The sequence below is a fragment of the Epinephelus fuscoguttatus genome, linkage group LG19 (assembly GCF_011397635.1).
Source record: "Epinephelus fuscoguttatus linkage group LG19, E.fuscoguttatus.final_Chr_v1".
In the NCBI taxonomy this organism is placed as follows: domain Eukaryota; kingdom Metazoa; phylum Chordata; class Actinopteri; order Perciformes; family Serranidae; genus Epinephelus; species Epinephelus fuscoguttatus.
The window spans coordinates 9839379-9855327 of NC_064770.1; the positions used below are offsets into that span (position 1 = coordinate 9839379).

The 15949-nt window shown below is 40.5% G+C and overlaps 1 protein-coding gene and 1 long non-coding RNA gene across 4 annotated transcripts in view; one reads left to right on the top strand and one right to left on the bottom strand.

Moving 5' to 3' along the window:
- Positions 1-634: 634 nt before the first annotated feature.
- The window catches only part of LOC125879686 (uncharacterized), a 162448-nt gene continuing 147133 nt past the window's right edge, over positions 635-15949 (top strand). For both annotated transcript variants that reach the window (XR_007447964.1, XR_007447965.1), the window contains exons 1-3: positions 635-679; positions 1889-2036; positions 2490-2563. This is a non-coding gene — a long non-coding RNA (uncharacterized LOC125879686). The remainder of the gene's footprint in view (positions 680-1888; positions 2037-2489; positions 2564-15949) is intronic.
- grin2ca (glutamate receptor, ionotropic, N-methyl D-aspartate 2Ca) overlaps positions 4997-15949 on the bottom strand; it is a 103918-nt gene continuing 92965 nt past the window's right edge. For both annotated transcript variants that reach the window (XM_049561650.1, XM_049561651.1), the window contains exons 10-14: positions 14431-14660; positions 11407-11567; positions 11104-11291; positions 8273-8505; positions 4997-7277 (exon numbers count right to left, since the gene is read on the bottom strand). In XM_049561650.1, coding sequence (XP_049417607.1) covers positions 5658-7277; positions 8273-8505; positions 11104-11291; positions 11407-11567; positions 14431-14660 — 2432 coding nt within the window. In that variant the 3' untranslated portion in view covers positions 4997-5657. The remainder of the gene's footprint in view (positions 7278-8272; positions 8506-11103; positions 11292-11406; positions 11568-14430; positions 14661-15949) is intronic.

The window sequence follows — 15949 nt, forward strand, 5'->3', positions numbered from 1 at the left end:
TATCACAGGGCTGACACATAGAGACAGACAACCATTCACACTCACATTCACACCTATGTCCAATTAACCTAACCTGCATGTCTTTGGACTGTGGGAGGAAGCCCTTGGGGAAAACCACGTTAACACAAGGAGAACACGCAGACTCCGTGCAGAAGTGCTTCCCCACCCTGGGTTCGAACCAGGAACCCTCTTGCTGTGAGGCGACAGTGCTAACCACTGCCTGTATTTTTACACTTTAAAGGAGGAAATACAACCTAAACTGGATTTTAAGGGGTCAGCGCTGCTGGCTGTTGATGGCTGGTTATCCCGAGAACAGAACAAAGAGGAATAGAGACATAAAAAATATATATATAAAATAAATAAATAAATAAATAAATAAATAATGATGATAATAATAACTTTTAAAAAATGTACCCATGTTTTTATTAGCCTAATATGTCATGTGTAGCAGAGTTGACGGGACCACTTGCCAATTTTACTGTTAAATTAATCTATTAGTCACTATTCTATTGGATCATTTTATTATTTACCATTTTATTTATGTTTATTATGGTTTTAATGTATTTATTATTTTCCCAGTGTGACCGGTCTGTAACACGAGCGCCCCCTTCAGGCCCCCTGCACACTTGAATGGCGCACCTCGAAATTCGTCAGCGGCCAGATAGCACCTGTCCTCATGGTAGGTTGACCTCTCAATAAGCTCTGTTTAAGTTTGTCTTTGTCGCTAAAAGTGTATTGTTTGAGCTCCCACTTTTCACAGCAAGTGTCTATGTGAATTCTACGTTGGTCGTATGTACTTTGTTCGAGAATAAGGTTAATTAATAAGTTGTGCACACCGTGACATCGGTGACTTCGCTGGCTAGGTTGTTTTTAATTAGCGACTTCACGTTAGCATCGTTAAAATCACCGCGGCGTAACGTTAGTTTGCTAACCAACAGTCGGCTTAAATAATTGTTTAAGCTAGTTACCTCTGCGTCGGCTGTGGGAGACCCAATTTAACTCTGCTGCTGTTAAAAGAAATGTTGGTTGGAGCCTCAAACATTAAACAGTGCAAGATAATACACTACAGCAACACCTGCATGTGCCATGATTTATGTCTGTGACGTATTGACGGACACACGGGGCTGGAGTAACGTTACAGTTATATCATGTATAAGAATACAATTTGTTATGCTGTTTTTGATGTATTTTACACATTGTTTTAAATAAATTAAAGCTTAAAAAGAATGATATCGAGGAAACGACACATTCTCACATGTTTGCAATATATAATAATGTTATTCTGATTGTTCTGACTGTAATTCTTGGTCTGCAACAGGTGTACACACACCTGTTGCATGTCAAGCCCCTTGAGCTAAATTTGTGATTAGTGGTTCTGGGCTATGTAAATAAAACTGACATATCAAGTCAAGTCAAAATGTATTATATCTGTCAGTCATGAAAGAGGCTCCTAATGTTTCTTCTATTTGTTTTCCCATGTAAGTTTTTTATTGTGAGTTTTTCCTTATCCCAGTCAAGGGTTGAAAGACAGCGGTGTAGTTTCTGTACATATTATAAAACTCGTCATGCATAGTTCTTATTTGTGATTTGGGGTTATAAAAGTGAAACTGACTTGAATATGATGTCTTTGTCAGGCAAATCACATATTTCCATTAGATAAACCAAAAGTAGGATTATACGCATGACTTGATTTAGCCCTTACATCCAGGTACTGAAATGGCTGCACAACTTTTCAGTTATATCAAAAGCACCCTCTTGCAACAAGGTAGCCTAGTTAAACTGTCCATGCTCCACACACTGTTTTGGCATGTCAACATGTGCCTCCTGTTGCATTTGATAGAGAATTTTGCATAAATATCAACAGTCTCATTATGTTGCTTCATTACAGCTTTTTGGAGGAGAGATACAGGTGTTTTTGGAAGCGCTCTCGCTGCTGGCCACGAACTACATCAAGCTGGAGTTTCCTGTCCACGCAGTTAGAAACAGCATTGTTTATTCCCCAAGTTAACTGCCAGGGACTTTTTACCTTCAGCAAGGTAAGTGTCTGCTGCTAACTTTCGTTTTTATGTCTTGTCTTTATGTCTCAGTTTCTGTTTATGTGCTTGGAAAAATGGCTGCCCTGACTGCTGGCTGTCTAGCTGGTAGTGTTTTATGTTTGTGCTCTGCTAGCTGCTAATATCTTTGTCTTTTTGTGGCTGAAGTTACATTTTTTTTGGGTTGTTATTTGGCACGTGCATTATGATGCTTTCATGCTGTTCCTTGTGCAGTGATAAAAAATAGATACTGATGTCTGAGTAATAAATGTGATGAGCATAATTGGTTTGGCATCTTTGGTTATTGTTTTATTTCCTCTCATCTCACTGTAACCAGTCCAAGGGTAATATTGTATGCTGGCTTAATCAAAGTAAACATAGCTAGTTGAGTTCACATAATTGTTTTCTGTAATATCAAGTTACTGATTACTATCTGTATTTTTCCTGTCGATGCAGCTTTGAATTATGGCAGTTTTGTCCAGAACTGACTCTCAGCTTCCACCCTGAAAATCACTGATCTCTTCAGCAAGGTAAGCGCCTGCTGCTTGTGTGAACTACTTGCTGGGAATTCATAGTTGTGTCCCAATTCCATACTGCACATTGGAGGCTCCCAGTATTGTGTTCAACTTTGAATATTTAAGTCTAACAATGCCATGCATTGAAGAAACTGGAGGTATAATTCACAGCTGCACAAAAAAAATATAATTGCAGATAGCAGCTAGACAGCTCCAGGAAAGTCTTGGAAAACAAAAAATAAGTATTAAGACTTTGGTGAACTTTGAAGTGAAATTGGTGGTGGCAAACTGGTAAAGGATGTTGATTTCTTATACAATAACTTCAAAAACAGTACACTATAAATATTAGTATATTGTGCTACTGAGTACAGTTAATAGGTAGTATGGATTTTGGACACAATCTTGGCTGTGTTTAGTCTGTGTTTATGTGCTTGTAAATATGGCTGCTGACACTGCCGGCTGTTTTTGTTGCCCTTGTGTTGCTGCTGCTTTCTGCTGTTATGAATGTGCAGATTTGCAGTGGTGTCAATTCTGAATTAATTTGCTGTTGTGAGTGAGCTAATTTTCCTCTGGCTGTGGTTTGGCACGTATATTATGATGCTTTCATCCTGCTGACTTTTGCTGTGATCAACTATGATTAAGGATGTTTGAGTAGCAAGTATTATGGGCTGGATTGGCTTGCATTGTGTTCCCCTCCAGTTTGTTGTTGTTGTTGTTGTTGTTTTGTAACCAGCCCTGAGGCTTAGTGTGATACTCTGTGTTGGCTCTTGGGATGTAAACATTGGTGTTGTTGTTGCCAAATAGTTATTTTCTGAAATATTTGGACAATATTTACAGTTCTGCTTAATAATGCCTCTTGATGTCTGAGGCAAATTGCTGTGTCTGTGTTGCTTGGAGCTGTGTGGTTCTTCCTAAAGTTGACTCACAGCTGATGCTCATCAATCACTTATTCATGTCAACAAGGTGTTATTGGTCGTGCTAACATGCAAATTGTGAGTTTGTGTCTTGGCTCTGTTTAGTCATTGTTTGTAATATGCTTAGAAATATGGATGCTGACATCGCTGGTTGATTTTGTTGCTCTGTGCAGATCTGCTTGTGTTTGATTATTTGGTGTCTGCTGCCTGTCAGTTGGAGCCCTTATGCTGCTGTTTTGTATGCGCAATATCAGTGGTATTAATTGTGGATTAATTACCTTGTTGTGTCTGCTCTACAGTAATCTTCTTTTGTTTGTTTTGCATGTGTACTGTGATGCTTTTGTTAATGCAGTGATGTAATATAAATACTGATGTTGAATAATGTGTGTTACGTGTAAGGGAGTAAATCTCAAGTTTCATCATGATTCAATATTATATCGACTCTTTAGACAATGATATGATATTTGCTGATATCACACAGTCTGCCACAAGATGATTTCAATTTGATTAAATTTAGGGGCCTGCTATCAATATGAGACAATATCAGTAAATATGGTCATTGTCTTTTTCTTGGCCACTTGCCTTTGTTTGTCTGGTGCAAGGCCATCAGCACGGTTTGAATGTTTAGGAAGGACAGAAATGGTGACACAGACACGCCACGCCAATGTTTTCACTTAGCACTGATGATATTAGATTGTTGATCATTGAGTCAATGTAGCGATACAGATCTATGTATTGTTACACCTCTAGTCATTGGCTGGATTGATTTTGTTTTTTCCTTGTTTCCTCTCACTGCTTGCTTGCTCACTGAAACCAGTCTGATGGTTGAGGTTATTTTTCACACTTGCTTTAGAGATGGAAATGTGACTTCTGTCTCACACAAAGACTCATTTACAGAATTATTTTCTGAAATATTTACTTTACTGGAACTCATACAGTTTAGGTAGTCGCATTCATATTTTCTCACTCTAACCCTAAGCATGAGAGAACTGTTTCAACTCAATCAGCGTGTTCATGTGATAGTGTGATTCACTGGTCATTATAGTTGAGGCTTAATTGTTGACCTTCTGTTGTATGGTTTACACTGCCGCTCCGCTACCAGTCTGACGCTCACAGCCATGTACTTAGGATCATCTGCTGCTTATCAACACTGCCTAATATTTTAGAGGAAACAATTGTGTGACTCAAACCATGTTTTTTTGTGAATTTAATGTGCATAATTTAATAACTATCTGCTGCATAGCTGACAGATTATAGCTGTCTGCTGCAAGTCAGTTGAATTGGTGGGTTCACTTTTATCCGTCTTAGTTCATAGTAGACTGTTCCCTTTTAATGGCTAGAAACATTTTGTTGTAGCACACAATGCCCAAGGTCTTAGTGTCAACTTTGAACATATACCGTATTCATGTAATCATCCATTCTGTGAGAGTTTGCAGATTGAAATAATAGATTGTCACATTCATTATATTACGGTACGATGTGAGAGCATGTTTAACATATAGATTGAGATGACAGATGATTCCAAAAGGCCCTTGAGATGACCTTGTTCTTTATTAAAGGGTAGTGTAACAATGGAAATACATGTGATACGTTTTTATGGTTTTCCCTTTTTAAAATCCCAGTCAAATTACATGATGATCAATGGAGCAGGAAGCCTCAGAGCTGCGCACCCAAGGTCGCAGACTTAGAAAATCCACAGACAACATGTCAGTGGTTTGATCACAAAATTGTCTTAATTATTTATCTCTCAATTGAAATGGCGGGTACTGAAATGATTTTGAAAAAAAAAAAGAGAAAAATGTCTCAAGTCATAATCAGATTGAGAGGCTACAGTATATTGTCTCCCAGAATTCTTTCACATAGCAACACAGCATTTAAAAATCCTTTAAATAACAATCAACAGGTTAAATTCTTATGTATTAAATACTTTTCAACATTTCTTTTCTTTTATTAGTATTTTAAGTTTGGCTTACAAAGTCCCAGCAGTAATTTGCTTGTCAGTGTCTTCTCCTTTACATGTCGCTGCCCAAGATATTATTGCACTGATAATTGAGAGTCAGCACTCTCAAATACACTATTGGTGTAGAGTTTAATTTTTGCTTAAACCAGAGGCTGAGGGGGAACCACCAGGCATGCCCCTCATTAGAGGGGCTAAGTTTTAGAGCCTATAGTGGAAGTTCACGAAGGATGGGGGATCAGACCTCAGACTCCAGGCTGGATACCCTGCCCCAGGGCTTTGGCACATAGGGACTGTTAACTCTGCGCGCCACCAACACCTGCCTTCGCTCTCTGCTCCCAGAGCCTGGGTCTTCCCTTTTTCCTGTGCCATCATAGGCCCCAAACATATTGTTGTGGTAAACCACCTGCCTTTCATTCATACGAGGCAACATTGCTGCATTATCTGGGCAGTGGCTTGTACAGGGAAACAAGTGGCACATGTCCTTGGAACTGTCATAAAACTGGGACGGTCCCTGGGCCAGTGGCCCCACATACACTGGTAAGTCTGTGTACGAGTTCAGGTAGGTGGAGTAGTGTCTGTGCACCACTGTGGAGGAGGAGCGGCGCAGGGCAGCGGCATTCTGCAGGATGGCTTCCCTGTAAGAGGGCAGCCGGGTGGACTCAGAGTACTTGAGCTTTTGCTTATAGGGGTAGGAGCCCATGTGGGCTGGGTCCAAGTAGGCAGGCTCAGCAGCCAAGGGGTAGCAGGACAGGTTGTGCCCCAGACTGCCATATAGCTTGTGGGGCTTTGGGTTGGCCACTACCACCCGAGGAAACAGGTCAGGCATGTCTACGCGGGTGGAGGATGTGGAAGTGGAGGGCTTTGTTTCATCTACCTGATGGATCCTGTCGTTGCCCCATGTGGCTTTGAGGAATGAGGCGCGGCGGTTTAGTTTGTCCTTCCCCAGGAGTGGTATGTCATCCATTTCAGGCTCCAGGTAGGACTTCATACAGGAGTTGCAGCTTGTGCTGCCGCCTGGATAGTGTCCTGCAGTGCAGGACATGGCAGCAGCAACAGGGGGGTGGTTGTTCAGGAGGTGATTGGCCCTCAACTCAGCAAGGCAGGATCGAGGTTCATCATAGTCACCTCTCGCTCTGGGGTCTGCAGCATCAAACACATAGCTATGGGACCGCCTCCTCCGGCTCACACAGTCAGGGGGGTAGCTAAACTTCCTTCTTAGCGGTCCTTTGTGCTCCACGTAGATATCTGGCACCTGGAATTCCCTGTAAGGAACAAAAGGGGACGTGGGGTGCCGGGCCTGGTTCTCCACATACAGCCTGCTGCTGTGGTGGGGGTTCGAAGTACTGGGGGGAACAGGGTCCCGCATGGCGATGTGAGGGCTACTGAGGCTGGAGATGGGCAGAGTTCTCTCTAAGACATGCTGAGTGTTGCGGGTGGGCAGCGTGTAGCGGAGCGGGGTGGGTCGGGTCACCACTCGGGGCTTATCCAGGAGCGGCTGGGTGGCGGCGTCCCCATAATGAATTGGGAAGGTGGGTGTGAGAGCCCTCTGAGGGTATGGTGAGTGGTTGTCTGTGATGCTGGATATATAGGGCAGCCGGCCATGAGACATGTCTGTGGTGGTCAGTCTGGGTGGCATGCCAACCCGCACATTGTCGCCCCCACGCCTGCTCCAGTTCTCTATTGTTTTGGTGGCATTGTCTAGAGAGTTCTCCACTCTGGCAGAGGACACCATGTCCTTGGCTGTCTTCAGCATTTTTAGCATATTGGCTTGTGTATAGTTGGTCGTGACGTCCGGACTCGGCATGCTCCCATTGCGGTCAGTTTGCTCTACTCCATTGAAGCAGCTGTAGATGCCCTGCAAAGAGACGGAAGGGTGAAATCATGATCTTGAAGCCTCATCAGATGACAGAATGAACCAACAATCTACTGAACTCCCAAAGGTTATCAGCAGTGTTTTGCTACAGTCATCATGATTAATTTTGGTCAATTTCCGTAAAAATTTCTATTAACTTACTGAGCAAATGAGGCAAAAACAGTCATATGGAAAACTGTCACTGCAGAGAGAGAATCATTGTTGTTCCTGGTAGATTGTGATTTGAAATGCTGTTTGTACACAGCTTGATCTTTAAAAACAGCTCAGACATAGAAATGAGTGAGTTGCTGATCATGCACTTACCACATGAGATTCTCCGTTTTTATCCCGCCAGCTTTATTTTACTTTCAAATTGTGAATCTGTTTGGAATACTTAATCTCATCTTTGAGTACTGTCGACACACAGATGAAAGTTTTTTAATGGGGCAATTTAAATTCAATTTCTGAGGGATCACAGCCATCACAATATTTCAGCAAGTATCCATGAAGTCCTCTTTATTGCTTTAAACTCATTTGATTTTACTATCTTTTTTATTGTTGCTGCCCTTGACCTCTTCTGGTTGTGTACTGATTTGACTTACTGCACTGCCAATATTTCTAAAGCTGTGCTTGAAGGATACCTCAGACGGAGACAGCAGGCTTTACAACTGCATTTTTTCCGTGCACCAAGGCCATCTCATAAGTATCTATTACATTCTCTGCAACTTCTGTCTGCAGAAAGTGTTTTGCTACTTTGGTTGCATTTAATTAACACAACTCTGTGGATGCTATAAAATGAGACCTTATCCTTGCACTGTACTGGTAATTACAAAACTTTTACGACTTCAGCTTTTATTTATGGATAAAATGCCAAACGTTTATGGAATCACACAAGTTCTTCTGCCCATGTTGTTGCAGTTACGTCTTTAATCACAGACTAAATATTGAGATTTTGTATTAAGTATTGCTGCTGTAATTCATATGTATGAATGACTTACTCTACTGATGGCTAGGAGGAAGTCCAGGCGCTCTGATTTGCGGACTGAATGTCGGAGTTTCCAGTAGAGCAAATGTTCCCAAGCAAAAACCAGCAGGCTCAGGCCCATGGCCACAAGCAGCATGTAGAAGACGCCCGCCATGTTGTCAATGTCCAGCTTACTGCTCATCACCTCTTTCTTCTCATTACGGCAGATGCCTGTGAGCCATACGGTCTGCAGCTTCTGTGTGTCACCTGTGAGTGAGGAGCACAGAATACAGACTTAAGCCGGTTTTGCATAACACTAGTATTATTTGGGGACTCAGAGTGAGTAATGAAACACCCTCCAACCTATCATGAAATGCATTTGCATGGGATAATGAAATTCTCTCAAATAAACAACACCCCAGATACAACTGTCAAAGGTTGCACAGTTCCTCTGTTTGTGATGTAGTGAATCCAAAACCAATCCTGATCACTCACTCAGTTATTTTTTCTTTTAAGTAGACAGCAGCTGTTCTTTTAGAGGAAGAAAAACAAACAATAGCTGCTACAAATTTGTAATTAAAAAAAAGTAGTATAAAGCAATTGTTACCATCTTTTTAGCTTGGGACCCCTTAAAACAAAACTACCGTATGTCTACTTGTGACTACTTGACAGCAGTTATGTGTACTGGTTGTGACCAGTTAAAAGACCGAAAGGGTAAAATTAAACTGTAGTTCACAAGCAAGAAAGCAAATATTACAGGCAAGTCTGAAAAAAACAACTTTTGATTAACCCGCAGTTTTGGAGGTAACATAATGCTGACTGGATTATAATTTCAACTAAAATAATGAGGAAATGTTTATGTTACTTTATTAATCCCTGAGGTGAAATTCAATGTTTCACTCTGTTGTCAATTACACACTATACATGCACTAAGTGGAGAGATGTCAGAGTGGGCTGCCCATGACAGGCGCTCCAAGCGGTTGGGGGGTTCGGTGCCTTGCTCAGGGGCACCTCGGCGGTGCCCAGGAAGTGAACTGGCACCTCTCCAGCCACCAGTCCACGCTCCATATTTTGGTCCGGACGGGGACTTGAACAGGCGACCCTCCGGTTCCCAACCCAAGTCCCTATGGACTGAGCTACTGCCGCCCAAATAAGGAATGCTTCACGAATTTGCGTTGATTAAAATATCTTGGAAGTTGCAAAACTGTTGATGCAGGATGTATCTAATATATTTTAATTGTTTCCTGCCCAAATATCCAGTCTTGCAATAAAATATTGTAATTTAGTAATATAGTTAGGGCTGGGCAATAAAATGATAACGATTATTATCTTGATATAATTTCCTTGACAGAAATAAATGTTGAGTAAATGTTTGAGAAATCGTCCATTAAAGTAAAGCACCCATAGAGCACCCATACACACATAGAGGTGGGTGGTAATGCGCCATAAATGTCAGTGTCCACCCCCTGGACATTTACCAGAAGAAAAGGTAGTAATTGTAGTAGAAGAAGACAAGACCTGCCATTAATGCGTATAACGTTACAACAACATCATGCAATAACGGTATTTTTAGTATGATTGTTTTGGCGGGGGGTAACGGCGCTGGGCTACCACACGATTGAATTTGCCACATAGAGTTAGCTACAGTAGCTGCATAGTCGACTCCTCTCATGCTGATGGTAAGTTAGCAAGTTTACTGACTACCTGGCTATTTCATTAGAGTGATATGACTTGGCATGGCTAAAGGTGACATGAATAAAGCTTTCATACATTTCCTTATCGGTAAACGTGATTTCTGCCTCAGTCATGGCAGATAGATTTTCATCCATGATCCACAATGAATGACCCCGACATCCCTTCACAAAGTCTGTCTTTTGCTGCATTGAAATTACATACTGTGAGTTTAAAGTGTGTACAGACTGTACTGACCACTGTCTATTTATTTTGTATCCATTGTCAGCTTAAACACCTACAAAATGTTTCAAACCAACTTCACAAAGTTTGACATGCTCCTGACAAGAATTATGATTTCTTTGTCTATTTATTGTTTTATTTGTTGGCAGTATTTTGATTATAATTGTTTTGAATCTATCTAGATTTGTGAAATGTTTGTAATTTTATAACAAAAAATATGAAATTATTTGAACCACAGTTAACTATATGATTTCTTCAACTTTTACTCAGGAGCAAAAATCAGCCTTTAGGCCACAAAAAAGTAATGATTTGACTTTTTTAGCCTGACAATTATCAATATCCCCTGATATGAAAATTCTCATCGCAGTAACATTTTTAGCCATATTGCTGTATAAACGTTTTCTGCTTTCCCATCTTCATTTAATTTTGCCAGTAACAAATACGGCAGTCTTGCTCAAGATTAAGCTACTGATGGCCTTCTTAGATACTGAATGTCTAAGGTAATATAAGCCCCTCATAGAAAATAAGTATTTTATTTATTTTATTAATTTCTGTTTTAGTTTGGTTGTGTATTCCACAAAAATACACAAAAATCCAGGTCACACAATTTGCTGCTGATGGTCTCTGTAAGAAGTATAATTTCATAGCACTTTGTGTGTGGCCTCCCAGAGGAAAAAAATATGCGATGTGCTGTATTGTTCCTGTTACCATCTATTGCATATTTCTACCAAAGGTGACTAGGCCTTTGGTGGAGGCATCGTCACCACCCGAGGAATTGTAATATTTTGAATCACCTCTTGAAACTTTGTTTTATTGACATGTATTTGTGATGTCTCTCTTATTTATATGATTTCAGTCAGTCAGTGGACAAAGTGCAGATCCAGTTATTACGCCCTTACTGGCAATTTTCTGTGAAATTCAGCATCTCTTGTATATATATGAAAAATTTACCATCAGCCAGGAACTGGAGCAAGGCCAGGTCGATGGGTCGTTTCCAGCGTGAATCCTTCTGCAGGGCGATGCCATAACCAGTGGTGGCAAACACTTTCCCACTGCCAATGGTCACCAGCTTGCAGCCCTCGTCTTTGCCAGCCATGTAATTCAGCACAGCAGCATCATAGATAAAGGCATCCAGTTTCCTAGTGGGGTAACGAAAATGATTCTTACTCAGATGGCCATTATATAACTGTTTGGCTCCGCTTTGGCTCTCAGTTTCTCAGTAAATATATTTTACGAGCCTTGGCTGACACCTACCCTGTTTTGAGGCTGTTAAGGGCATCCTCCACTCCCTTCTGGTTGTATTTGACCATGTGGGAGTGCATCTCGGGGTAGTTACTCCTTATGTTGCGTTCTGTGCTGCCATTTGGGACTGTACCAAAGCGGAACGGAGGGTACTGCTCCTGTGGCTTTTGAAACTGTCAAGAGGGGTAGAATAAGGATTGAGAATAACAAAAGTGACCTATGGTATTGATTATTTCACATATAATTGACTATATAATCAAATTCAGTTTGTCCCAGTATCCAGATGGTTGTTTTTTTGTCTTTATTACTATGCTCTTTTCATTCATTTAGGAGCACCATGCAAGCTGTCAGGCCAGGATAAAAAAGCTCTGAGATATTTATACAATGACTTTCACCACCTTGGCCTTTCTAGGATTTCTGACTCCCAAGTGCTTCTGTGCTAGTTATCCCGCAAATTTAAAGACCAAACAGTCAGACACTGTGTCCAAAGAAACCCAAATATCCTTCATCCTTTCCCTTTCTGCATTAAGAAATGAACATTTTATCCTTTTGCTTTTGGCAGTACTATATGCATTTAATTAGCTTTGAGGACAGAAGTGAGAGGAGGTGGAAATACAATCGACAAAATTGCACTTTTTCATTAACCTTATGCAAATGTGTTCTTAGTACATTAGCTAAAGTTTGTGTATTAGAAAATCTTTGGACATCTTAAAAATGAGACAGACCTCTTCTGCATTTTGATATCAAATCCTAAAGGGGCAGTTCACTCCAAAAATGAAAAATACATAATTCTCTTACTTGTAGTGCTATTTATCAATCTAGATTGTTAAGCGTTGGTATGAGTTGCAGAGTGTTGGAGATATTAGCTGTAGAGATGTACAGCTAATGCAATTTAATGTAACTAGATGGCACTCAGCTTGTGGTGCACAATAGACAAAAAAAAAAAAATTCTGAAAAACTCAACAGCAATGGTTTCATGTGGGATTGTTTTCTTGCTACTAAACTACACCTGCCAACCTTATCACCACACAGAAGGAAGCGTGCATCTACTGCTAGCTCACCTTGCACTACTGAGCTAGCTAACATTACACCTCAGCCATTCATTTTTATATCTTGTGCTGTCCCAAGCACCAACCTCTTTTACATGAGTAGATGCACACTTCCTTCTTTATGGTGATACGATTATCTTGACTAAGTGGGTCACAATTTTCAGAAAAAATAAATTGCTTTTCAGTTTTTCAAGGTATTTTTTGGTGCACAGAGCACCACAAGCTTCTAGCCATCTAGTTCAATTACATAAAAGAGAAAGTAAAACATCTCTATGGCCGATACACTCTGCAACTCATGTTGAGAACACTGATGTCATGATCTGTTCTGTACGACATCTATTGCACGTCTGTCCGTCCTGGAAGAGGGATCCCTCCTCAGTTGCTCTTCCTGAGGTTTCTACCGTTTTTTTTCCCCCCGTTAAAGGGGTTTTTTTGGGGAGTTTTTCCTTATCCGCTGTGAGGGTCTTAAGGACAGAGGGATGTCGTATGCTGTAAAGCCCTGTGAGGCAAATTGTGATTTGTGATATTGGGCTTTATAAATAAAATTGATTGATTGATTGATTGAACTCAAATCCAAACAATCTAGATTGATTAGTAATGGTGGAACGATCCATCGATCTGGATTGATATATTGAGTCAATGATCAACGATCCAATGTCATTAATGCAAAGTAAAAACACTGATCCATATCATTAGGTTATGCCTTTGTTTTGAAAGCCTGTGTCACTGTCAAACAGTGCCAGGCAGCTAATAGCAAGCAGTCCAGAGAAAGATGATGAGGATAATGTTTTTTGCCCAGGAATAAATCAGCAGTGTGGAAACATTTCTGTTAAAACTAAAAGGTTTTGCAGTGCTACAGCAACATCCTGCTACTTTGACCTTGACGCCTGAGAGGGAATACTGATCATTTGCAAGACCAAAAGCTGCCTTTAGAGACTTTTAATTTTTCCTTACATCCCTAAATGTAGCTTAATTAGGTGATGCTACCTCACTATATCTGAACACCATGCCACTAAAACATTTTATGCATACACCTTACTGCACTATAGGCTATAGGACGGAGATGTAGTGTGTCGGGCACAAATGGAAGATTGAAAGAGATTGGACGATGTCAGAGTTCACATGATGTGTTACCCCATCACAAGGACTTATAAGTGAAGTGTCTATTCTGTAGTGATGAGGTAATCATGTGCCTTTACACAGCACAGTGTCCTTAGAGCATCTCTGCTCGTCGTCATCACTCTCTCCTCTGATACAAGGTCACTCTCTGTGACTTCATCTTGTACCTCATTTACATTTACTTAACCTGGAGGGTTCTGCACAGCTGGACAAACAGCAGTCCATTCCTGCATTCCCTCCATGCTGTTATGCAGAATGCTGTTCAATAATCTATGGACTCGCTGTCAAAATTGCTCAGTTTCTTTCTCTGCATAGCGAGGCGTTAATGTATAATGAGACGAGAATTGTAAATGACTTTGCCAGAATCATAATGAGCAGTGGACAGCTTGGTCTTTTCCCCAAATGCCTCTTTAATCCCTTCAGTTGCCTGCGAGCAAAGATTCTACAAACCATTTCTTGTGCTGCCGGTTTAACATGGATTTCCTTGTCAATACTCCTATAAAACACATCCTCAGGCCACACAAATATGCATAAGATAATACCAAAAATTTTAATCACCGTCTGCCCAGAAAATCCACTTGTGTATTACATTTCATAGGCTTTTCACCGACATCCCCATCTAAAGAATCTGGGGATGTAATTCAATTTCACCAATTACTGTATGAACTCTTACATTTTGCGGGGAAAGTGAAAAGTCACAGCCATGACATTGACACTTCTGGATATTTGCCTTTCACAGCTCTACCTCACACTGTTTACACACTTGAAATAGACCACTTTGTGTTTTTCCTAAGCTGTACATCAAACACAACAACGTGCCTGACAACACACACATAGGACTGTCAATGACAATGACAGAGCTGTGTACCTTTTTGTCACTCAGTCCAGAGACTGTGTCGATATACTGTTCCTGGATCATGAAGGCTGCTAGGTTGGCTGTGTAGGAAGCCAGGAAAATGACAGCAAAGAAAGCCCAGACCAGAACCATGATCTTACTGGTGGTGCCCTTTGGATTCTCAATGGGGACAGAGTTGTTGAAGACGATTCCCCACAGCAGCCACACTGACTTTCCAATTGTGAAGGTGGGACCTCCGGGATCTAGAAATGGAAAAAATAAGAATTTTGCCCATATAATGTTTCCAAAAACAACTAAAACTACTTGGTTAAAGTGGGTGAAAATCACCTTTGAGGTTAGAAAAAAAACATCCTTGACTGTTAGTAGGAGACAAGATGCTAACTGCGCTCACTTGTGAAGTGGTCCCATGCCTTGTATGCTTAGCCTGCCAGTTTAACTCTCATGCTACTGTCACTATGGGGATGCCTGCAAGAACTCACTTGTAAGGAAACAAATGTAGATTTGAGCAAACGACCAAAGCTCGAGTTGTCAGTGCTACTTTGTATATAGGTGTTGTTGGTATAGTATTTTAATGCAAATGGGAATATGTCAGTGTTACCATTATATTGAAGAGATCTTACATCCTTAACTTGAAGTCAGATGTCAGCAGACTGACTTATGGAGGACAATAACACACAAAAACAGTGAAGCAGCGGTTTTGTTTAGTCGTCTGAAACAGGTAAAACGTAGATACATGTCTAAACTAAACTGCATACAACAGATTTGATGTCTTTTTTTGACCTTGCTATAAATTTTGGCAACTTATATGCATAACATCCTAAAATACATACAAAGATGAGAAGCCAAGTCATAAGCAAAGCCCCTTTGGCCTTTCTTCATCCATTATAAGATGTTTTATAGACCACATGGCTCCGAAATGAAACTGCAGTATCTCAGTTTTCCAGGCATTGATCCAATATGTGAGCACTGTAAATAGGCTTGGATTTCAGATGTTCTATGAATCCCCTCAAGACCCTTAAGACGTCAGTGTTTGTCCCCTCTTTATGTGGAAGTTCAATGATGCCAGTATTAAATGAATTTATTCAAGTACATTTTTTCCCCTGCATTATGTCAAAGGTAAAAAGAGAAACTATTATTTTTGTTTTAATGTTTGAAAATGCATCTTGACTGCTAATTTGAAATTAAAGTAAAAACTCTATTGACAAATAATTCGGTTTACCTTGCCATAATGACAAGTACAAATACAGTATTTGAGTTAATGTACTCTGATACATCCCACCATTTCTGCATTTCCAGTAGTTTAAATATTGGCTTAAATGTAGTAACTGTCATTATTATGCACATTTAATGTGCAAACGTACTTTTAATTTTGTTTATAGCAGAGAAAGCAGACTCATGGCTGTGAGTCAATCTAAACATGGACAAGGTGTGTAGTGCTACTTCAGTTAGACCAGTGACAATAGTCTAAGACACAGTCTGTAGCCTGGAAGTAGCAGAATCAGTTGCTCCATGCTGTCATCTCTCATATTTC